General features: G+C 40.5%; 1 protein-coding gene across 1 annotated transcript in view; it reads left to right on the top strand.

Moving 5' to 3' along the window:
• Positions 1 to 15,712, top strand: part of smtnb (smoothelin b) — a 55,973-nt gene that overhangs the window by 26,990 nt on the left and 13,271 nt on the right. The window contains exons 6-9 of the mRNA XM_088298204.1: positions 6,785 to 6,881; positions 10,742 to 11,400; positions 12,391 to 12,433; positions 13,927 to 14,514. Coding sequence (XP_088154330.1) covers positions 6,785 to 6,881; positions 10,742 to 11,400; positions 12,391 to 12,433; positions 13,927 to 14,514 — 1,387 coding nt within the window. The remainder of the gene's footprint in view (positions 1 to 6,784; positions 6,882 to 10,741; positions 11,401 to 12,390; positions 12,434 to 13,926; positions 14,515 to 15,712) is intronic.

Genomic DNA, 15,712 nt, shown 5'->3' with positions numbered 1-15,712 from the left:
GATTTCAAGACGCAGTCTTTTCTCTGTAACAGACTTGGTGGATTTGACTGCATCCAGTAGAGAATGATTGTCTGTTACACATACAATGGGTATGCTACTGCATGAACAGTCACCAGTCGTGATTTCTGAGTACAGTGTTGCAAGAAAAATGGCACTGTCTATCCCATCTGCAAGAGCTAACGTTTCCCCTGCCAAACTACTCCTCACAACCCTTCTGATACGTTTTGACTGCCATGATATAGGTGAGAACTTCCCATTTTCACCCATGAGCATGATAAAATGCCCACCCTGCGTACCACCATCAGAGAGGTTTCCCATGGAGGAATCGCTAAACACTATAAGTTTTAGAGAGCTGTTCTCACCCAGGTGCTGAAATCGCAACTTGACACTCTCTGATTTAAGTTTCCTAATGAGCTTGTTTGCACCATGTAGAGTTTGAACCGTGGCATGTTTGGTGTTAGATGCTAAGATAGAAACATCACACATCATATCTGGTCTACTCTGCCTCGCTACCCACAATATTTGTCCTATCTTTGATCTGAGTAGGTCTACTTCATTGTCAGTCAGTGGTGCTTCACGTTGTGTTGCTCTAGTGGGGTCAATGGTGATACTTTGCAGATTTTTAATGTAAATATTTTGTTGTACCTGTATCTCATCCTGCACAGAATGTATTTCCATTCCTATGTAGCTGAAGTTGCTGTTCTCCTCCCTACCAACCTGGAAGGCAGTTTTTAACTGAGGAATGACTTTTGTGGAAAATGCATTTGTGCCCCCCCAAATAAAGTCATCGACATGGGATGCAAGGATTCCTGTCACCTGACCACACTGATCTAACCAGTAAAACACAGCTGGATCTACTTTTGATACAGTGGCTCCTAAATGTCGCATGATGTCTCTGACTCTATTATACCAGTACAAAGAAGCATCTGTCAGACCATAAACACACTTATTTAACTTCCACACAGTTCCTTTGTTCTGTGCCTCCTGAGGAGGACGGATGTAAATGTCCCTTGTTAGTGTCTTGCCTTGTAAAAAGGCGGATTTAATGTCCATTGAATTCAGCTGCCACTTGTTTTGACATATGACGGCCATGATCATCTTCAAAGACTCTGTGGCACATGTGGGTGAATCTTTGGGAAGGTCCTTGGTATTTATCTCCTCGAAACCTCTTGCTACTAGGCGGGCCTTGGGTACAACACCAGCAGCATTTTCTTTAAGTGTGCACACCCACCTTGTTGAGATGCATTTCTGACCTTCATCTGTGATTTCATCAAATACATTGTTTTTCTTCCAATTTAAGATTTCCTCGTGTTTAGCTGCAAGAAAAATGTCCTCCTGCACTACTAACACATCTTCGTTGTTTGCACATGCTTCTGCCTGCTCTGATGGAAATACATGTACACCATCCATTGCTCCAAGATTTACTGATCCTGTTGTGCCAGCATCTTCTGCAGGCTGGCTGAACTGCAAGTTGTACCAGTCTTTGTGTTTTCCAGTAGCTTTTCCAGCTCGGCTGAGGACAGTTCCTGTGCAACTTTGTCCACTTTGTTTGTCTTTATAGGTGACCACTTGGCCAGTCTTGAGCTTAGGTCCTTCATAAGTAGTCTTTTGCAGCACCTGAGATCGATCAAAGCTCCTCCCTGCATTCAACTCTGATTCATGTGGGAGTTCTTCATTACCATCAGCACTTTGAGGTCCATTGTTCATGTGTGTCACTTTCTCATTGTCGCTTTCAAATCCGCTGAGATCTGCTGCTGCCGTCGCTGGTAAATTTACAATAGTGTCCATTTCTTGTTCTATGTCTACGTCCACCACCTCTTTAGTTGAGGGATCATCTACTTTTCTCAGTCTGGTGTGATGCACTCGCACATATGCTCCACCGTGTCTTACAAATACAACAGCACCATCTTGGCCTATCACGACCCCTGGTCCTTTCCACTCATTGCAGTCCACCCTCTTATAGTAGACTTTGTCTCCCGTGTCATACTTGTCATCGACGGGCCGTAGTTGTTTGCGCAGGGCTCTTTTGATTTTCTCTGAGCATTCTGACTCTGTAAATGCTTTTCTCATTGCATGTAGAGTTGTGATGTGCTGAGCTACCCAGGAGCTCACATTTGTTTCCAGGGCTGGGGGCTTATCAATGAGCACTGAGGGCAAGTTTGGATTCTGGCCAAATACTAGTTGATAGGGGCTATACCCGTGTACGTTGTGCATGGAGTTCTTCGCCATTAGTGCCCAATCAAGTGCAGTCTTCCAATCACAGTTGTTGTCTTTTTTAACTTTCAGCAACATCTCGGTGAGAGTTCGATTATGCCTTTCCAAAAGGCCATTACTCCATGGACTGTAGGCTGCAGTAGTTTTGATCTCAATATTAAATTTTTCCGCCATATCTTTTATTTCCTCATTATTGAATTCACCTCCATTGTCACTGAACAGCCTGCGCGGCGGGCCATGGACACTGATCCAACAGTGAATAAACTGTCTCACAATCTCTTTTGGTTTCTTTGTGGTGACGATGCCCCCTGCACTGAAGCGAGTGAAGTGATCAATAGCATGTAGATACCACACATTTGGCTCAAGTTCATGCAGGTCAACAGCTACAGTTTCATTATAAGTTGAAGCCATGGGAAGTCCTACAACAGGTTTGCGCTTTGGTCGGCTGTACCTTCTGCATGTTTCACAGTCCTTGACAATATTCTGGAGAATTACCTTGCTTTCTTTGTCTATAGTGCCCGAGCAAGCCAGTAACTTCAGCAACCTTTCTTCTGAGGCATGTCCAAACTGTCTGTGCAATTTCAGAAGTATCTTCTCCTTTTCTTTCACACTCATGTAATTTTTAACGATGAGAACCTCATCTTCGCTCATTGTCTGAGGCTCACTTGCTTTCTCTTTATCATGACCATCATCTCTTAAGTTTACACAATAGTGCCCTGAAGATGTTAACTCAAGTTTAACTGGCATTTTAAACATTGTTGCTTTGTCGTGCGCCACGTCCAATACAGCCCTTGCTCTCTTCAGTGAGGCCTTGCTCAAAAGCATTGGTATATTTGCTGGAACAACTTCAGTTTCTATTTTGCATCTGGTCTGCCCTATCTTTGCTGGAAGGGTCACTTTTCTTGTGGAGTGAACTACTTTGCCATCACCAAATCTAAATGGCCTTGTGCTGACTTCACCCACCATTTTGTCGAGTTCACTCTGTGCCAGTCCATTGGTGTAATCTTCAAGCCATTTCTCACCACACACTGTTCTTGTGCAGGCTGTGTCAATCACTGCTGATCCTAGCGCTTCCACCATGAAGATTTCAGCATGTGACAACGTTTCATTGGAAAGCAGAGTGATATTGCATTCTTCAATATCTTCCTTTTGTCCTTCATCTTTTGTCAATTTGACACTTTCTCCTCTGTGTGGACAGTCTTTTGCCCAGTGAAATGTACTCTGACAGACTGCACATCTCGTTCTTCTGCCACGTTTGTCAATGGGATTCGTTCCTTGCGCGGCGGCTTGAGGTTTGCTTTCACTTTTAAATGAATATCTCGTGAAATAGGCACATTCACTGTCTGTCCTCATTTGCTGTTTGCTGGCGCCCTCTTGTGTCGAAGTGACGTCTCCAAAAATTCTTTTCAAAGCAGATTTCATGTTGCCGAAGGAAACAATTGGGCAAGCTGTCAGCGCTAACTGTTTATCTTTTACGTTGAGACCAGCAGTATCTAGAAGTTTGAAGGCTAGGACGGCATCCGGGAGCTCCATTTTAAACGAACGTACCTTGTTGTACCTTCGCTCAAATTCGACGATGTAGTCCACCATGGACACACTGCTTTCTCTTGAAATGCCATCGAACTCCGTATACGCTTCGTACTGTCGATCCTTTTCTTCCCTTAAAAAGACCGAATCCAACTTTGTCAAGAGTGTAGCCATACCAGTGTCGGAATTCAAGCCATCGGCGGCAATTTCCAGCGCACTTTCCCTCGCTCTTCCAGTTAGCGACAAGGTAACGGCTAGCGCTTGTTTCTTTTCCTCGAGGTCGGTGACTCTTCTCCATATCTCAATTTCATTTTTCCATGTTTCATAGGACGTCTTCTCGCCAAATGGCGGTGGAATCTTGTAATTGCCAGCAGCAGCCATCCTCTGCTACCAATATTAACTCAATAAGCAGAGAGGATTCAGAGAAAAACTTCTGTTTACTCACTTCGAACACACATTAGCAACATTCTCCAACAGCGCCCTCACCCTCACCACATCTCGCGGTACCTCACAAACTCTCGCACCTGCGCTGTTAGAATAACATAACTTAACAGTTGTAATGTGTTATCAGAGGCTTTTTGAAGTCACGGTATAGGTTGTAAGTCTTGACTGTCATTTTGAAGTCTGTCATGATTTCTTTAGGAACAGCCTTTGACCAGACTTTAGCCAACTTAAAATAAAATAAAAAATAAAAATCTGATAGTTTAAATGTCACGCATGAAAAAAAAAAACGCTCTTGTGTACATAGTTATGTCCAAAGTAGCAGTGGGTTTGAAAAGAGGAGTACAGCTCCTCATAACAGCAAATTTTAATCAACTTCTTCCCACAATTCCTCTGAATTTCTTGGTTTTTCCCCAGAAACAGCCGCTGAATACTTTATTTTAAATTTTGTTGGTCAGGAATAAATGCAGCTCATTTACTGATGCGTATGAGGTCATTCTCTTGGTGAAACAATAATTGCAAGGGCATTTCTGAAACATGATCCATTCAAGTGGTTCAATATAGTGAGTCGTGATCTCTGGTATGTGATAAACGTGACACCGTAGGAAGCGCAACATCTCTTCAGAGTGTACTGTGGCATGAATTTAGGGTTCATCTGACAAGATGTCTGCTGCCCTTGAACCCAAAAAGAAAAATCTGTCCACTACATATATCTGCAATTCTCTTTAGGCCAAGTTGATGTGTTCTTTTGGCAAATTGTTAACCTCCTCTCCACATTTTTTGCTTTTTAACACTGGGATTTCTTGTTTAGTTTAGCTTTCCACAAGTGTCTTTGAATTGTTACATTACTCATAGGTATCTTATGACTCTTTTTCAAAACGCTGGCGCTAATCATTGGCGTGTCTTTGCCAATCTGACAATTCCTCGAATTATAGTCTTCTGTTTTCCAACACATCTCTCAAGTTTTGCTTTCCATTCGAAAGCATTGGAGATCATTTTGGCCTAACACCCAATTACTTTCTGTAATTCTTTGTTTTCCCCACTCCAATCAATGTTTCATTTAAATTGTGCTGTTCTCCTGATAAGGGCTGAATAATTTTAGGAAAAATCACAGGCGATTTTTGTGACTGATAATGCGTTTGCGATTTTCTTCACAATAATGATAATAAACATGATATAAAATGCCATTATAACATTAAAAACAACAAAAGCTATTACTGCAATTAAGTTTTTAAAAACTATTTGCCATCAAGTATAATTTTGTATTTGTGTAATCGTGTATATGAAAATGCATTTTTTTTAAACCCACTTTTTGTGAAAATAATGCAAGTCTTTGGACATAAATATCAGATTATATGTCAATCAAATAATTGTCCCTAAGCAAAGCTAAATTGATTAAAATATATAATTTTGAAACCTATTATTTTGTCTCATTGTTCTGTGGTGCAAAATGGTGCCAATATTATTGATGAGATGATAAATATTCAACATACGTATGACATCGAACCTCTTCATCGTGATGACGTCAGCCGTCATCTTATTTTATGTCTCGATAAGTATTCATTGAAATACAATATTTCTGTTCATAGCGGTTGGCTCTCTGCCCTAACTCGGTTCTGGCCAGACTTCTGTTAAAAGTCGACTGTACATCTAAGCACTTATTTTGGGTCTTTCCCGAAGCTGTATTTCACTTAAGCGATTAGAACGCTTAGCGACTCCTTGTTCACCTCCTCGTTTATTTGTCACCTCGGATGAGATAATCCGCCTCACGCAGCTCGTTGCTGCTGCTGTCGGACTTGCAAATAGGAAAAATAAAGCCCATACTGCTGCGGCACGATTTCTTGGTGCCTAGCATTCAAGCAGCGATGAAAAAAATCACTTACAGGACTACGGGTGATAGAGCGATGTTTTTTTTTGTTTATTTTTGTTTTTTTATTAGTAGAGCACTGGTGAGCATGGTGCACAAGAGTACTTAAAAAAAAAATGCAGCAGACTCATGAGCACATGGAATATTTGTTTTCCATGATTCTACTACTCCTTTTTTTTTTTTCAAACAGTGTAGTATAATTTATAACAAACAGAGTGATGTACATGTCTTGTTGCTTGTGTTGGGCTGATGTTTTTAACATAACTATACTTGGACAATGCAGCTGGTCCTTCTGTGGAGTGTCTTAGCCTAAGAGGTCTAACATTGGTTTATGCACGTGCACTCTCTGTCATGCCCTCCAGTCCACTCCCTTTTCTCCTCCATATTCGACAATACTAATGCCACTCCTTGGAGATCACCCTACTGTTGCGACTTAGCTTTACATTAAAGGTCTTTGTGGAGAATGTTTCGCTGCGGTTTGGCAGCAAAAGGAGCAACTAAAGTCGGGCAATTGACAGTTTGGGGTCATCACGGAATCCGTATGATTTGGCCGTCTTTATCTCCGGCCTGTAGCAGGAAACAGAAACCTGTACGTACTTTTCCAGCTGGCAAAGCATCTTGCACAGCAAGGATACGTCTCCTCTTGACCTCGAACAATGATCCTCAGATGACCTTAGAAATTATCTTAATGGTTTTACCACATGTGTGTTTTTTATTTTTTATTTTATTTTACAGCGTAGAGAGCAAGACTGTGAGCAAGACCACATAAAATCTCAGATCCGGGAGTTGCGTGGCCACCAGACGAACCAAAGCCGAGAGCTACACAGACTAGGTGAGAACCACTTCTCGGAGTAAGGCGCACCCTCACACTTGGATCCAGTTTCCACATCCCACACATCTGTGATTGTTGCCATACAAAAGTTTGTACAGGCTGTAAACATTCACCTGAAGGTCAAATTTAGATAACTTAGAGCAAAACACTAACCATGTCTGTGCAATGAACCCGTGACTACATTAAGGCAGCTTAATACAACTTCCTCTCAAACGCTTGTTAAAACATGCAGCTAGAAGAGCTTTTCTTCTCAGGTGGTAGTCAAAAAGTCAAATTGGTTTCAAATATTTAAGACCTTTCATGTAGCTTTATTTACTGTGTTGAGGCGTTTAAGACATCAGCTTAAATTCTTTGACGTTTGATAAACTGTTGAGGCCATTAATAAAACTTTATGAATGCTGGCATTCAGGGCTGAATTAATATATATATTTTTTAAATACAATACCTGATGACTCATGGTTTAATTATACTGAATTTACTATTGACAAACGTGTTACCCACATCAAAAGCTTCATCGTCACTGTGCTCTCCTCGCGACACGTGCCTATGTGCGGCTAGACAGCCAGCAAACTAATGAAGAAAACTCCGTCGACATTGCGCACTTTTCTTGCTTTTATGAAGTTCTCTTGTCCTTTCAGACAACATTTGTGAGATATATTTGTAAATATAGTAACTGCAACAAGAAGAAATAAACAGAGTAGATCGATACAGTGCCGGTCTGTACATGAGCAGTTAGCTTGATGAAACAACACATTTCCATACACCTGCGTTCAAAATAAAGTGCACACTTGAGCTAAAATAAATGTTTACGAAATTAGAAACACTCACAAAGACAAAAGTCTTCCAAGGCTCAAGTGTTTTGGAGTACTTTTACCACGTCATGAACTACTCTTATGCAAATACTACGCTCGCAATGCTAGCAAATACTATAATACGGTATCTTCTTTTATTTTTCGGAGGTAAAATACGTCCAAGATCTTCTATTGAAACAGAAGCGCTAACACTAACGAATTCGAAAACCACCCACAAAAAGAAGAGTTCTTACTCTCATATTTCATCATTAGTTTTAACAGCTTTCACTAAGCAATCGAGAACAATAAACTTATTTATGAGGAAATATGAACTTAATCAAAATCTTTGACTAACGCAAACTTGTGAAATATTAATGTCTCTTCAGGACATGACACTCACCCTTCTATTTGTCCTCATCCATGAGTCCTTTTCATGGATCTGGACTTTGGTTGGGTTTTAGGATCCACCGTTGGGAAACACAGCAGCCACAACTCAGCTAAATAAAGCTGATACCAGAACAGAACCAATGTTTTCTTGATGTGGCACAGCAAATTTCCTAATGTTCCTGATATATTCCTACCTTGTAATTTTAGACAGGGTGAAGCTTGTGTCAACAAAAAAAAAAAGACCACCAGTGAAAAGCACTTGTCAACAAAGAGAGAGAACGTTATGTGGTTGGGACAGGAGTGGGGTGTGAGACGGTGGTTTTTCGAGCGGCTGGTTTATTTAGGGTAAAAGTATGTGAAAATGAGAGCTGAGCCTGTAAAAAGCACATTCTTTGAGATGGTCAACAACATAAAAAAAAACATTCCCATGCTTCTCAGACAAAAAAAGCTTCTATAGTATTTACAAGCTTTAACTATATGACCATGTGTTCAGTCATATTGTATTCTATAACAAGTGTTACTGCCAGGGCTATGATTTAGAAAATGAAATGTTTGTATAGACACAGTGCATTGCATTATATCCTTGTCTGACATGACCACTTGATGTTTTGCCCACCGCGGATGCCGCAGTCTTGCCACTTATGGAGTTGCAAAAATACCCGAAACAATGAAAACCCCATATATATATATATATATATATATATATATATATATATATATATATATATATATATATATATATCAGCCAATCAGTGGGAGCCAGAATTTTGGCTGAGTTGTATGGAATTTTTTTGGGGGCCTATTTATATAATTAATATACAACCACAAAAATGGTGACAAATGTGACTGCTAATGGAATGTGAATGTTTAAACATAAAATGCCCCCCCTCCATAAAAAAAAAAATCTTGCTAGTTTAATGGAAGTGGGGGTAGTCTAGCTGCCCCTCCACTCACCCAACAAAACAAGACAAAAAAACTAAAACAAACAATGTCCTTTGTAGGGGTAAAGTCACCTGCTTGATAACTTGAGTCTGTCTGATCTAGTTTCTTCGTCTCTGGAATGTGCACAGCCACAGACACGACCCCATAAAACGCACTGTTTTGCGTATGGAGTTTGAAAGGATGTGGGCACTGCTGTGTTGTTTGGAGTGTGGTTTCCTGAGGAGAGAGGGAGCAGTGAACGAGCTCAGACAGAGGGGAATGAAAGCGCTTGTCTCCATTTTACTTCCACTTCCTCCTTGACGTTTTGCCACCTTTAGCCGCGCCGTCACTCCACTTTCCCCTCTTTTATGCGCAACACAATCTGACAAATTGAACTCAGGAACAAAGGCTGGTCTGGAGGAAATGCAGACATCCCGTCATGTCTCCACGTGTCTCCTCTCTGATCCTGCGTGATATTTTCTATCCCGGTCTCTCTTTGAGCTGTGTGTGTGTCCGGAAGTATTTAATTTCCCCCCTTTTCAGTCACTTAAACGTTACCTGTTGCTTCCCCTCATAGCCAGTGAGACAAAGGAAACATTGAATACTTAAAGGAGAAGTCAAGTCAAAACATGTCCTTACAATAATGTGTTCTATGCAGCCCTACTAGTCTAAACTTTGTATTCTGATTAATAATGTGTTACTGACACAAAAAAAAAAAATCCACTTGTTTTTATTCATCACAGTGGGCGGCCATTTTTCCACTTGCTGCCGAATGGAAAATGACATCGCAGTTGCTCATGTGATGACCAATAACAGCTCAACTCGTGAACCACACTCAAACAAACTAATTTTCATTCATCAACAAGTGGCAAAATGGCCGCCTCCTGATATGGTAAAATTGATGGATTTATCTGCTTAATTCATATTTCACAATTGCAATAATAATCAGAATGCCATTTTAAGACTAACAGGGATCTACAGAAAATATTATTACGAATTCTTATGGACTTGATTTCCCCTTATAACTAGAGCTGCACTCTTAAAATTGATTTTCAAACGGTTGTATTTGAGTACCATGTACATCTTGGATCTGTGTTAAAAATGTTTTATTAAGTATTGCTTAAAGACATGAACTTTTTTTTAACATGTCACAAATTTAATTCAAATATAACACTTTTGGAGTAACTTGACTTTACTGCCTGCATTTTTTTTTTTAACATTCTTGCGACACGTTTCACTTAAGTGAAGAATTAGTTTTAAAATAAAACTGCAGGACAACTGAAGAGAGATGCATTCCCACAGCAGCGCTTGCTTCTCTTACTGGACTCTCTTTTTAAAAATTGAGGGCTGTTTTTTATTTTTTATTTGATTATTTTCTGAATAGCGTTATGCAGGATTGCCTGAGTTATCCAAGTAAAGGCAGAGAGATAAAAGAAACTATTGATTTATCGACCAGTTTGTAATTACACGATGCAGGTGAAGATTTTTGCAATGTAAAATACACTGGATAATAATTTGAGGTAGCAAGTGAAATTCTGGGCCTCAAACTGTCGGCACCCAACCAGAGTTCGCAGTCCTCTAATTGTTTTTTATCAGCATTTGCGTTTAGGTATCTCAACAAAGCTTCTGCCCCAAAGGTACATGTCAGGCTGGTGCAATGTTCTTCTTGTCATCGTATGGAAGCATTTTTATCATGACATGTTACAGCATTGACAACTCTACCTTAATACCTCTTTGGACTGTCCATCTTCTACACTACAGGCTCCAACTCAGGCATGGTGCTCGTTCTTGACCATCTGGTGAAAGGGGATGGCTCTGGACCTCTGTTGATCCAGCCACAGAGAGAAGCATTGGCCACAGAGGCTGACCTGGTTCTGTCTCACCGTCAGAGGTCTGATTCTGCAGCTTCAGACTGCAGCGTGGCCTCGTCAATTTCCAGATCCAATATGGATTCTGTGACTACAGAAAAGAGCCTGAGCTCAAACTACCGAGAACGTTCGGATTCCGGAGCCTCAGATAGAAGCCAGCGCTCCTCTCAGCGCAGCAGACAAGACTCCGGGACGTCAGAGCATAGTATTGAAATCCAGTCTTGCATCAGTCAGACAATCAGCTCAGATTCTTGTGTCGGCCTCCCACTAGATTCTGGAGTTTTTGACCCCATTAATTTGTCAAGAAACCGCATTGACTCGGGAACATCAGATCACAGCGTGAGTATGTTCTCTGAAGTAAAGTCTCCATCTGATGAAGAGAAGGTGGACACAAGTGTCTCAGCTCACAGTATCGACTCAGAAACCGAGACCAGAAGCCATGGTGTAAGCAGCCTCCATGTTCCGTCCAGACACGAGCAGGATCTTGAAACTGTTGAATCTGGCTCAGTCAATGGTACCGCCGAGGGAAAGTATGACAACCTGAGACAGAAGGTAAACAATAATCTGTATTGTCAGCTCTGGTGTTCATTTGGTTAATGATGTTCAATGGATACACAAATAATAGCATCAAATGCATATTAGACATTAGAGAATCTGTTATGATTATTAATTATACATTTTAAGAATTAATTTGATCAACATTTTAAGTACAAAATTACACTTTGTGTTATTAAGATTTGACCAATTCTTTCATCTAAAGATGAACTCTAAAAGAAATGAAAGGATCTGAAATAAGGGTTAAAGTTGTAGGTGTTTTTGTCCAAGTCAGTCAAAACCTTACCGCCAGAGGGGGCTGTTTAGTCACAATGTTGTGCGTATATGCGCTCTCACTTTCTTCGCCTGACACCCACTTGACACTTATGTGACACCCAGGTTACATTGGCATCCATAAACACACACTGCTGACATCCAGTTCTGGGCTGTTTATCTTTTGTTGCTTGGTGACACAAACAAACACATCTGCACCTGAGTTGCTCTGCTTCCTGTCAGCAGTCCGTGTAAGCCTCACCTGTTGTCAGAGAGGAGAATCTGTCTCTCCTCACCCAAAAGCACAGATTCATTGTTGCACAATCATCTGGTTTAACTGTTAGTTCTCATCTAGGATTTCTTCTTTAAATGTGTTTATCCAAGTCTTGCCTTTAAGATTTTCACTGTCCATTTCGATTTAGGTTGATGCTCAGCCGCTTGAATCTAATGTAAACACTCAGGGGCCCTATAGCCCAAAAAAGAACCGAGGCCCAAAGCTTTACTCAAAACACAAGTGTTAGATAATTAAAACCCTCATAGTCAATTTTGTACTGTATGTTAAATTGTTGATCTCTCGCAATACCCATCCTTAACAACTTTAAAGCTTCTTACATGTGAGACCTTGCCATGCTGAATGGAGCACTTTGCATTTGTTAATCCAATGCAATTGAATTTCAACTTCCTGTACCGCTCTCCACTGATGGCTGTGTTCTGTTTTTGGTTTCCTTCATATAGATGGCAGCATATGATGTAAACCTCACTCATGGAAAGGATGCTGGTAAGAAAAGAATGAACTAATTGGTCACTATTCAGTGTTTTGTGTTGGTTTTTTTTTTCTGTTTATTTATTTGCTTTGTCTTGCAAGTAAACATTTGAGATACAAGTGATGTATGGTGGCCATGAACTGAACTCATCTCAAGTAATTTAGCAGATGGTATATGTATAAGAAAATACATTTAAAAAAGGCTAATGTCAGCTAGCTTAATCCTAACACTTGATGATAAGCACCATAGACGTGGTAGCTAATAGCATTTATTTGGCAGTGTTATAGCGCTTTAAGCAACTGATATTTGAGCACCAACAATACATCATTACATGTAGACAGACAATATACCAACACTCACAGGCAGATTTTCTTTATCCTCTGCGAAAAACAACTAATGCCATGATTTGTCATCAGTGCTAATGGGTTACCGCACACTTCCAAACCAGATGTCCAAGTATTTCAATAATGATGTTCAGTTTCAGGGGACTCATAGAACCGTAGTTACAGTCGTAACTTTCATTTTACATATGGGCAAAGTAAATCTGTATGTGCTCTTAATATATTTATTTTTGATAATACATTTTTCCATGCATTTATAAAAGAAACACTGGCCTGACCCAACAACCAAGGATTTGAAGCAAATGAAAAAATCACCACATGCGTACATTTTTATTCCCCCAGTGAAAGGGCTCTTTTGCATAAGAATTCAAGAACGGCACAAAACTGCCGAACAGTAACAGTTCTGAAAATTTCTCAAATTAAAAAAAAAAAAAAAAGCTCACTGAAAATTGTAATATTATTGAGGTCTTGTGTGTCCTGCTTATCTTTCCAAATCCATCCGAGCAATATTAGGCCTACTCACATTCTAGTACTGACCTAAAGCACACCTAAGAAATGTCTGCCAACTAATGGTGATATTACAATCTACAAACTACATTATACCCCTGCATATATTTGCTGTTCGTCACCTGCGGATTCACATACTCGCAGGACCCCCCGCCCCTTTATATTTGTTAATTAAAAAAAAATAAAAATAAAAAGTTACTCAGTTTTTGTGATTTTTTTTTTTTTTTCACAATTTCCCTTTTTGGGTAGAAAATGTGGATTGAATCTTTGTGTTTTATGAATAATAGTTTAGGTTTGTTTAAAAAAAAAATACAATAAAAATCAATGGCCCTCCAGCTGCCAGGCATATCTGGTGTAAAACATACACGCATGTAATGCCAGTTATCTTTATACGTTTTTTTTTTTTTTCAACGTGTTAAAGTGCGTTATATAGGGATTTTGCGTACAAGTAATATGCTGAAAATTACCCCCCAAAAAATGTAACAAGGAACGTTAAGATGGGAAAGGAAATCCTATAAGTTATGTGAAGCAAAATAAAAGAGTTGGAGGTTGGGTAAGTGAATCTGTAGCACCTTATTTAATTTGAGTTGTGTGTGGAAACGTCAGTATGGTGAATTGACATGAAAGAAAGTCACCTTCTCTCCTTTATATCTTAACAGCACCTGAGAAGAAAGATATCCTGCTGGAACAGTCCAAGCGCAGCAACTCCGTACGTGATCGGATGCGCAAGTTCAACGAGCCCAGTCAGAACATAGTTTTCCCAGCTTTGAAGAAGACTCCTCTGAGCAGCAGTGGCCAGACAAATTTCTCCAGAGCTGCGGAGCTGTTTACTCCCACTGCTACATCCCTCATCTCCCCTGGCAACAGGCCAGCATGGGCGCGAGCAGACACCACTGCTCACACCTCTGCTGCATCCAAGAGTCAGGCCACACCTCAGCTCAGAGGTGTGGCTAACAAACCTCTGTCTTCCACCGACCAATCCCAGCAACCCATGGGTGGTACGCGGCACCCGACTGAGAAGAGTGAGCCCGTCTTGAGGGAGTCAGAGGAGGACGAGACCCCAGGGAGAGAAGCTGGGCAGCCGTACACCCAAGAAGAAGCAGACCCAGACATGAAGACGTTCCTCACCATTGAGATAAAGGATGGTCGTACCACATCTTCCTCCACATCCTCCCAGAGGGGCAACATGGTCCCCATCAGCAACATGACCCCACGCATCACCGCTAATGCTCTGGGGCAGAGAACAGGTAGGGCATCCTAGCAACGGGAAACCCATTCACTCCAATTTCTGCTTTATGCTTTTGGTAGGATTTTAATAACGATGGCATTGTTGTTTGGCAGCAGCTGTTATTTACTGCTTTGCACACGGAACCATGCCTCAGACCTCCAGTGTCTGTGGGGCTGATGACAAAGCTTTTCGTCAGAGTACTGAATATGAAGAAGCACGCTTGTTCTAAAGGGTGCTTGTTAGAGGGAGGCCTTGCTGAGTGGGTGAGGTCAGGAGTTCACCACAGAAAGTATATCAGGACAAAGGACATACCAACTGTCCCTCTCGAACCAGGCTGAGTTGTAGGATAGAACAGACCTTGTAAACCACCACAGTGCACTGCTTTATCTGCTATGTGATTTGCTTTCGAATTCAAGAAGTCTGAAGGGTGAATTGGAGGTCTCCTTTAAGATACTTGCAGTCCATTGCACGTTATAGAATTGACGTATTTTGCTAAAACATTTGAGGATGCACTTGGTCAGTTTTAGTTTTTAGTTTTTTTTTGTTTTTTTTTGTGTCCTCAAACGGTATCCACAACCACGGAGTTGTTTGTAAAAAAAAAAAAATAAAAAATGGTCTTACTTTGCATTCTTCAAACAACCACACTGTAATGTTTCAACTGACACACAATATGTTGTAGTTAGCATAAAGTATCAATGTTTTCTTTTTTCTTTGCTAAATCATTTAATGACTCAAGTTGTCATTAGTAGCACAAATGGTAATGATATCAGTCTGCGTGTCACGATCAATATTTAAGATGCATAGTTATTACCAGCTGTGCAGAATATCTGCATCTCACAAAATTAACACATCTATAACAATTTGTCCAAACAACTAGTCATTCATAATTGTCCTGTGAAAAACATGTCTAATTTTGGAATTTTTTTCTCACGTTAATGGGATGTATGTCACGCAGAAACCCCAGGCATGTCAAAATAAAAAAATCTGAAAAAATTGGATAAGGACACCGACAAATTGAAAGTTTCACCGCCAACCCAAACAATTAATTTCAGTCAGTCAGGCAGGCATTATTTTCGCCCTTGTTTACCTCAATTTATGTGCCCCCCCAAGACCCCCCAGCCCCCCAAAAAAAAAAAAACTCAAGTCTTGGTTACATCATGAGCAAATGTATCTTGAGTGATTAGAGGGTGGGACGTTGCTCATGCACACTCGTAGAT

The sequence above is a fragment of the Idiotropiscis lumnitzeri genome, chromosome 1, assembly GCF_059441095.1.
Source record: "Idiotropiscis lumnitzeri isolate Australia: NSW breed Sydney's pygmy pipehorse chromosome 1, RoL_Ilum_1.0, whole genome shotgun sequence".
NCBI lineage: Eukaryota > Metazoa > Chordata > Actinopteri > Syngnathiformes > Syngnathidae > Idiotropiscis > Idiotropiscis lumnitzeri.
The sequence above is the reverse complement of the archived record's forward strand: the minus strand, read 5'-3'. Positions and strand labels throughout refer to the sequence as shown.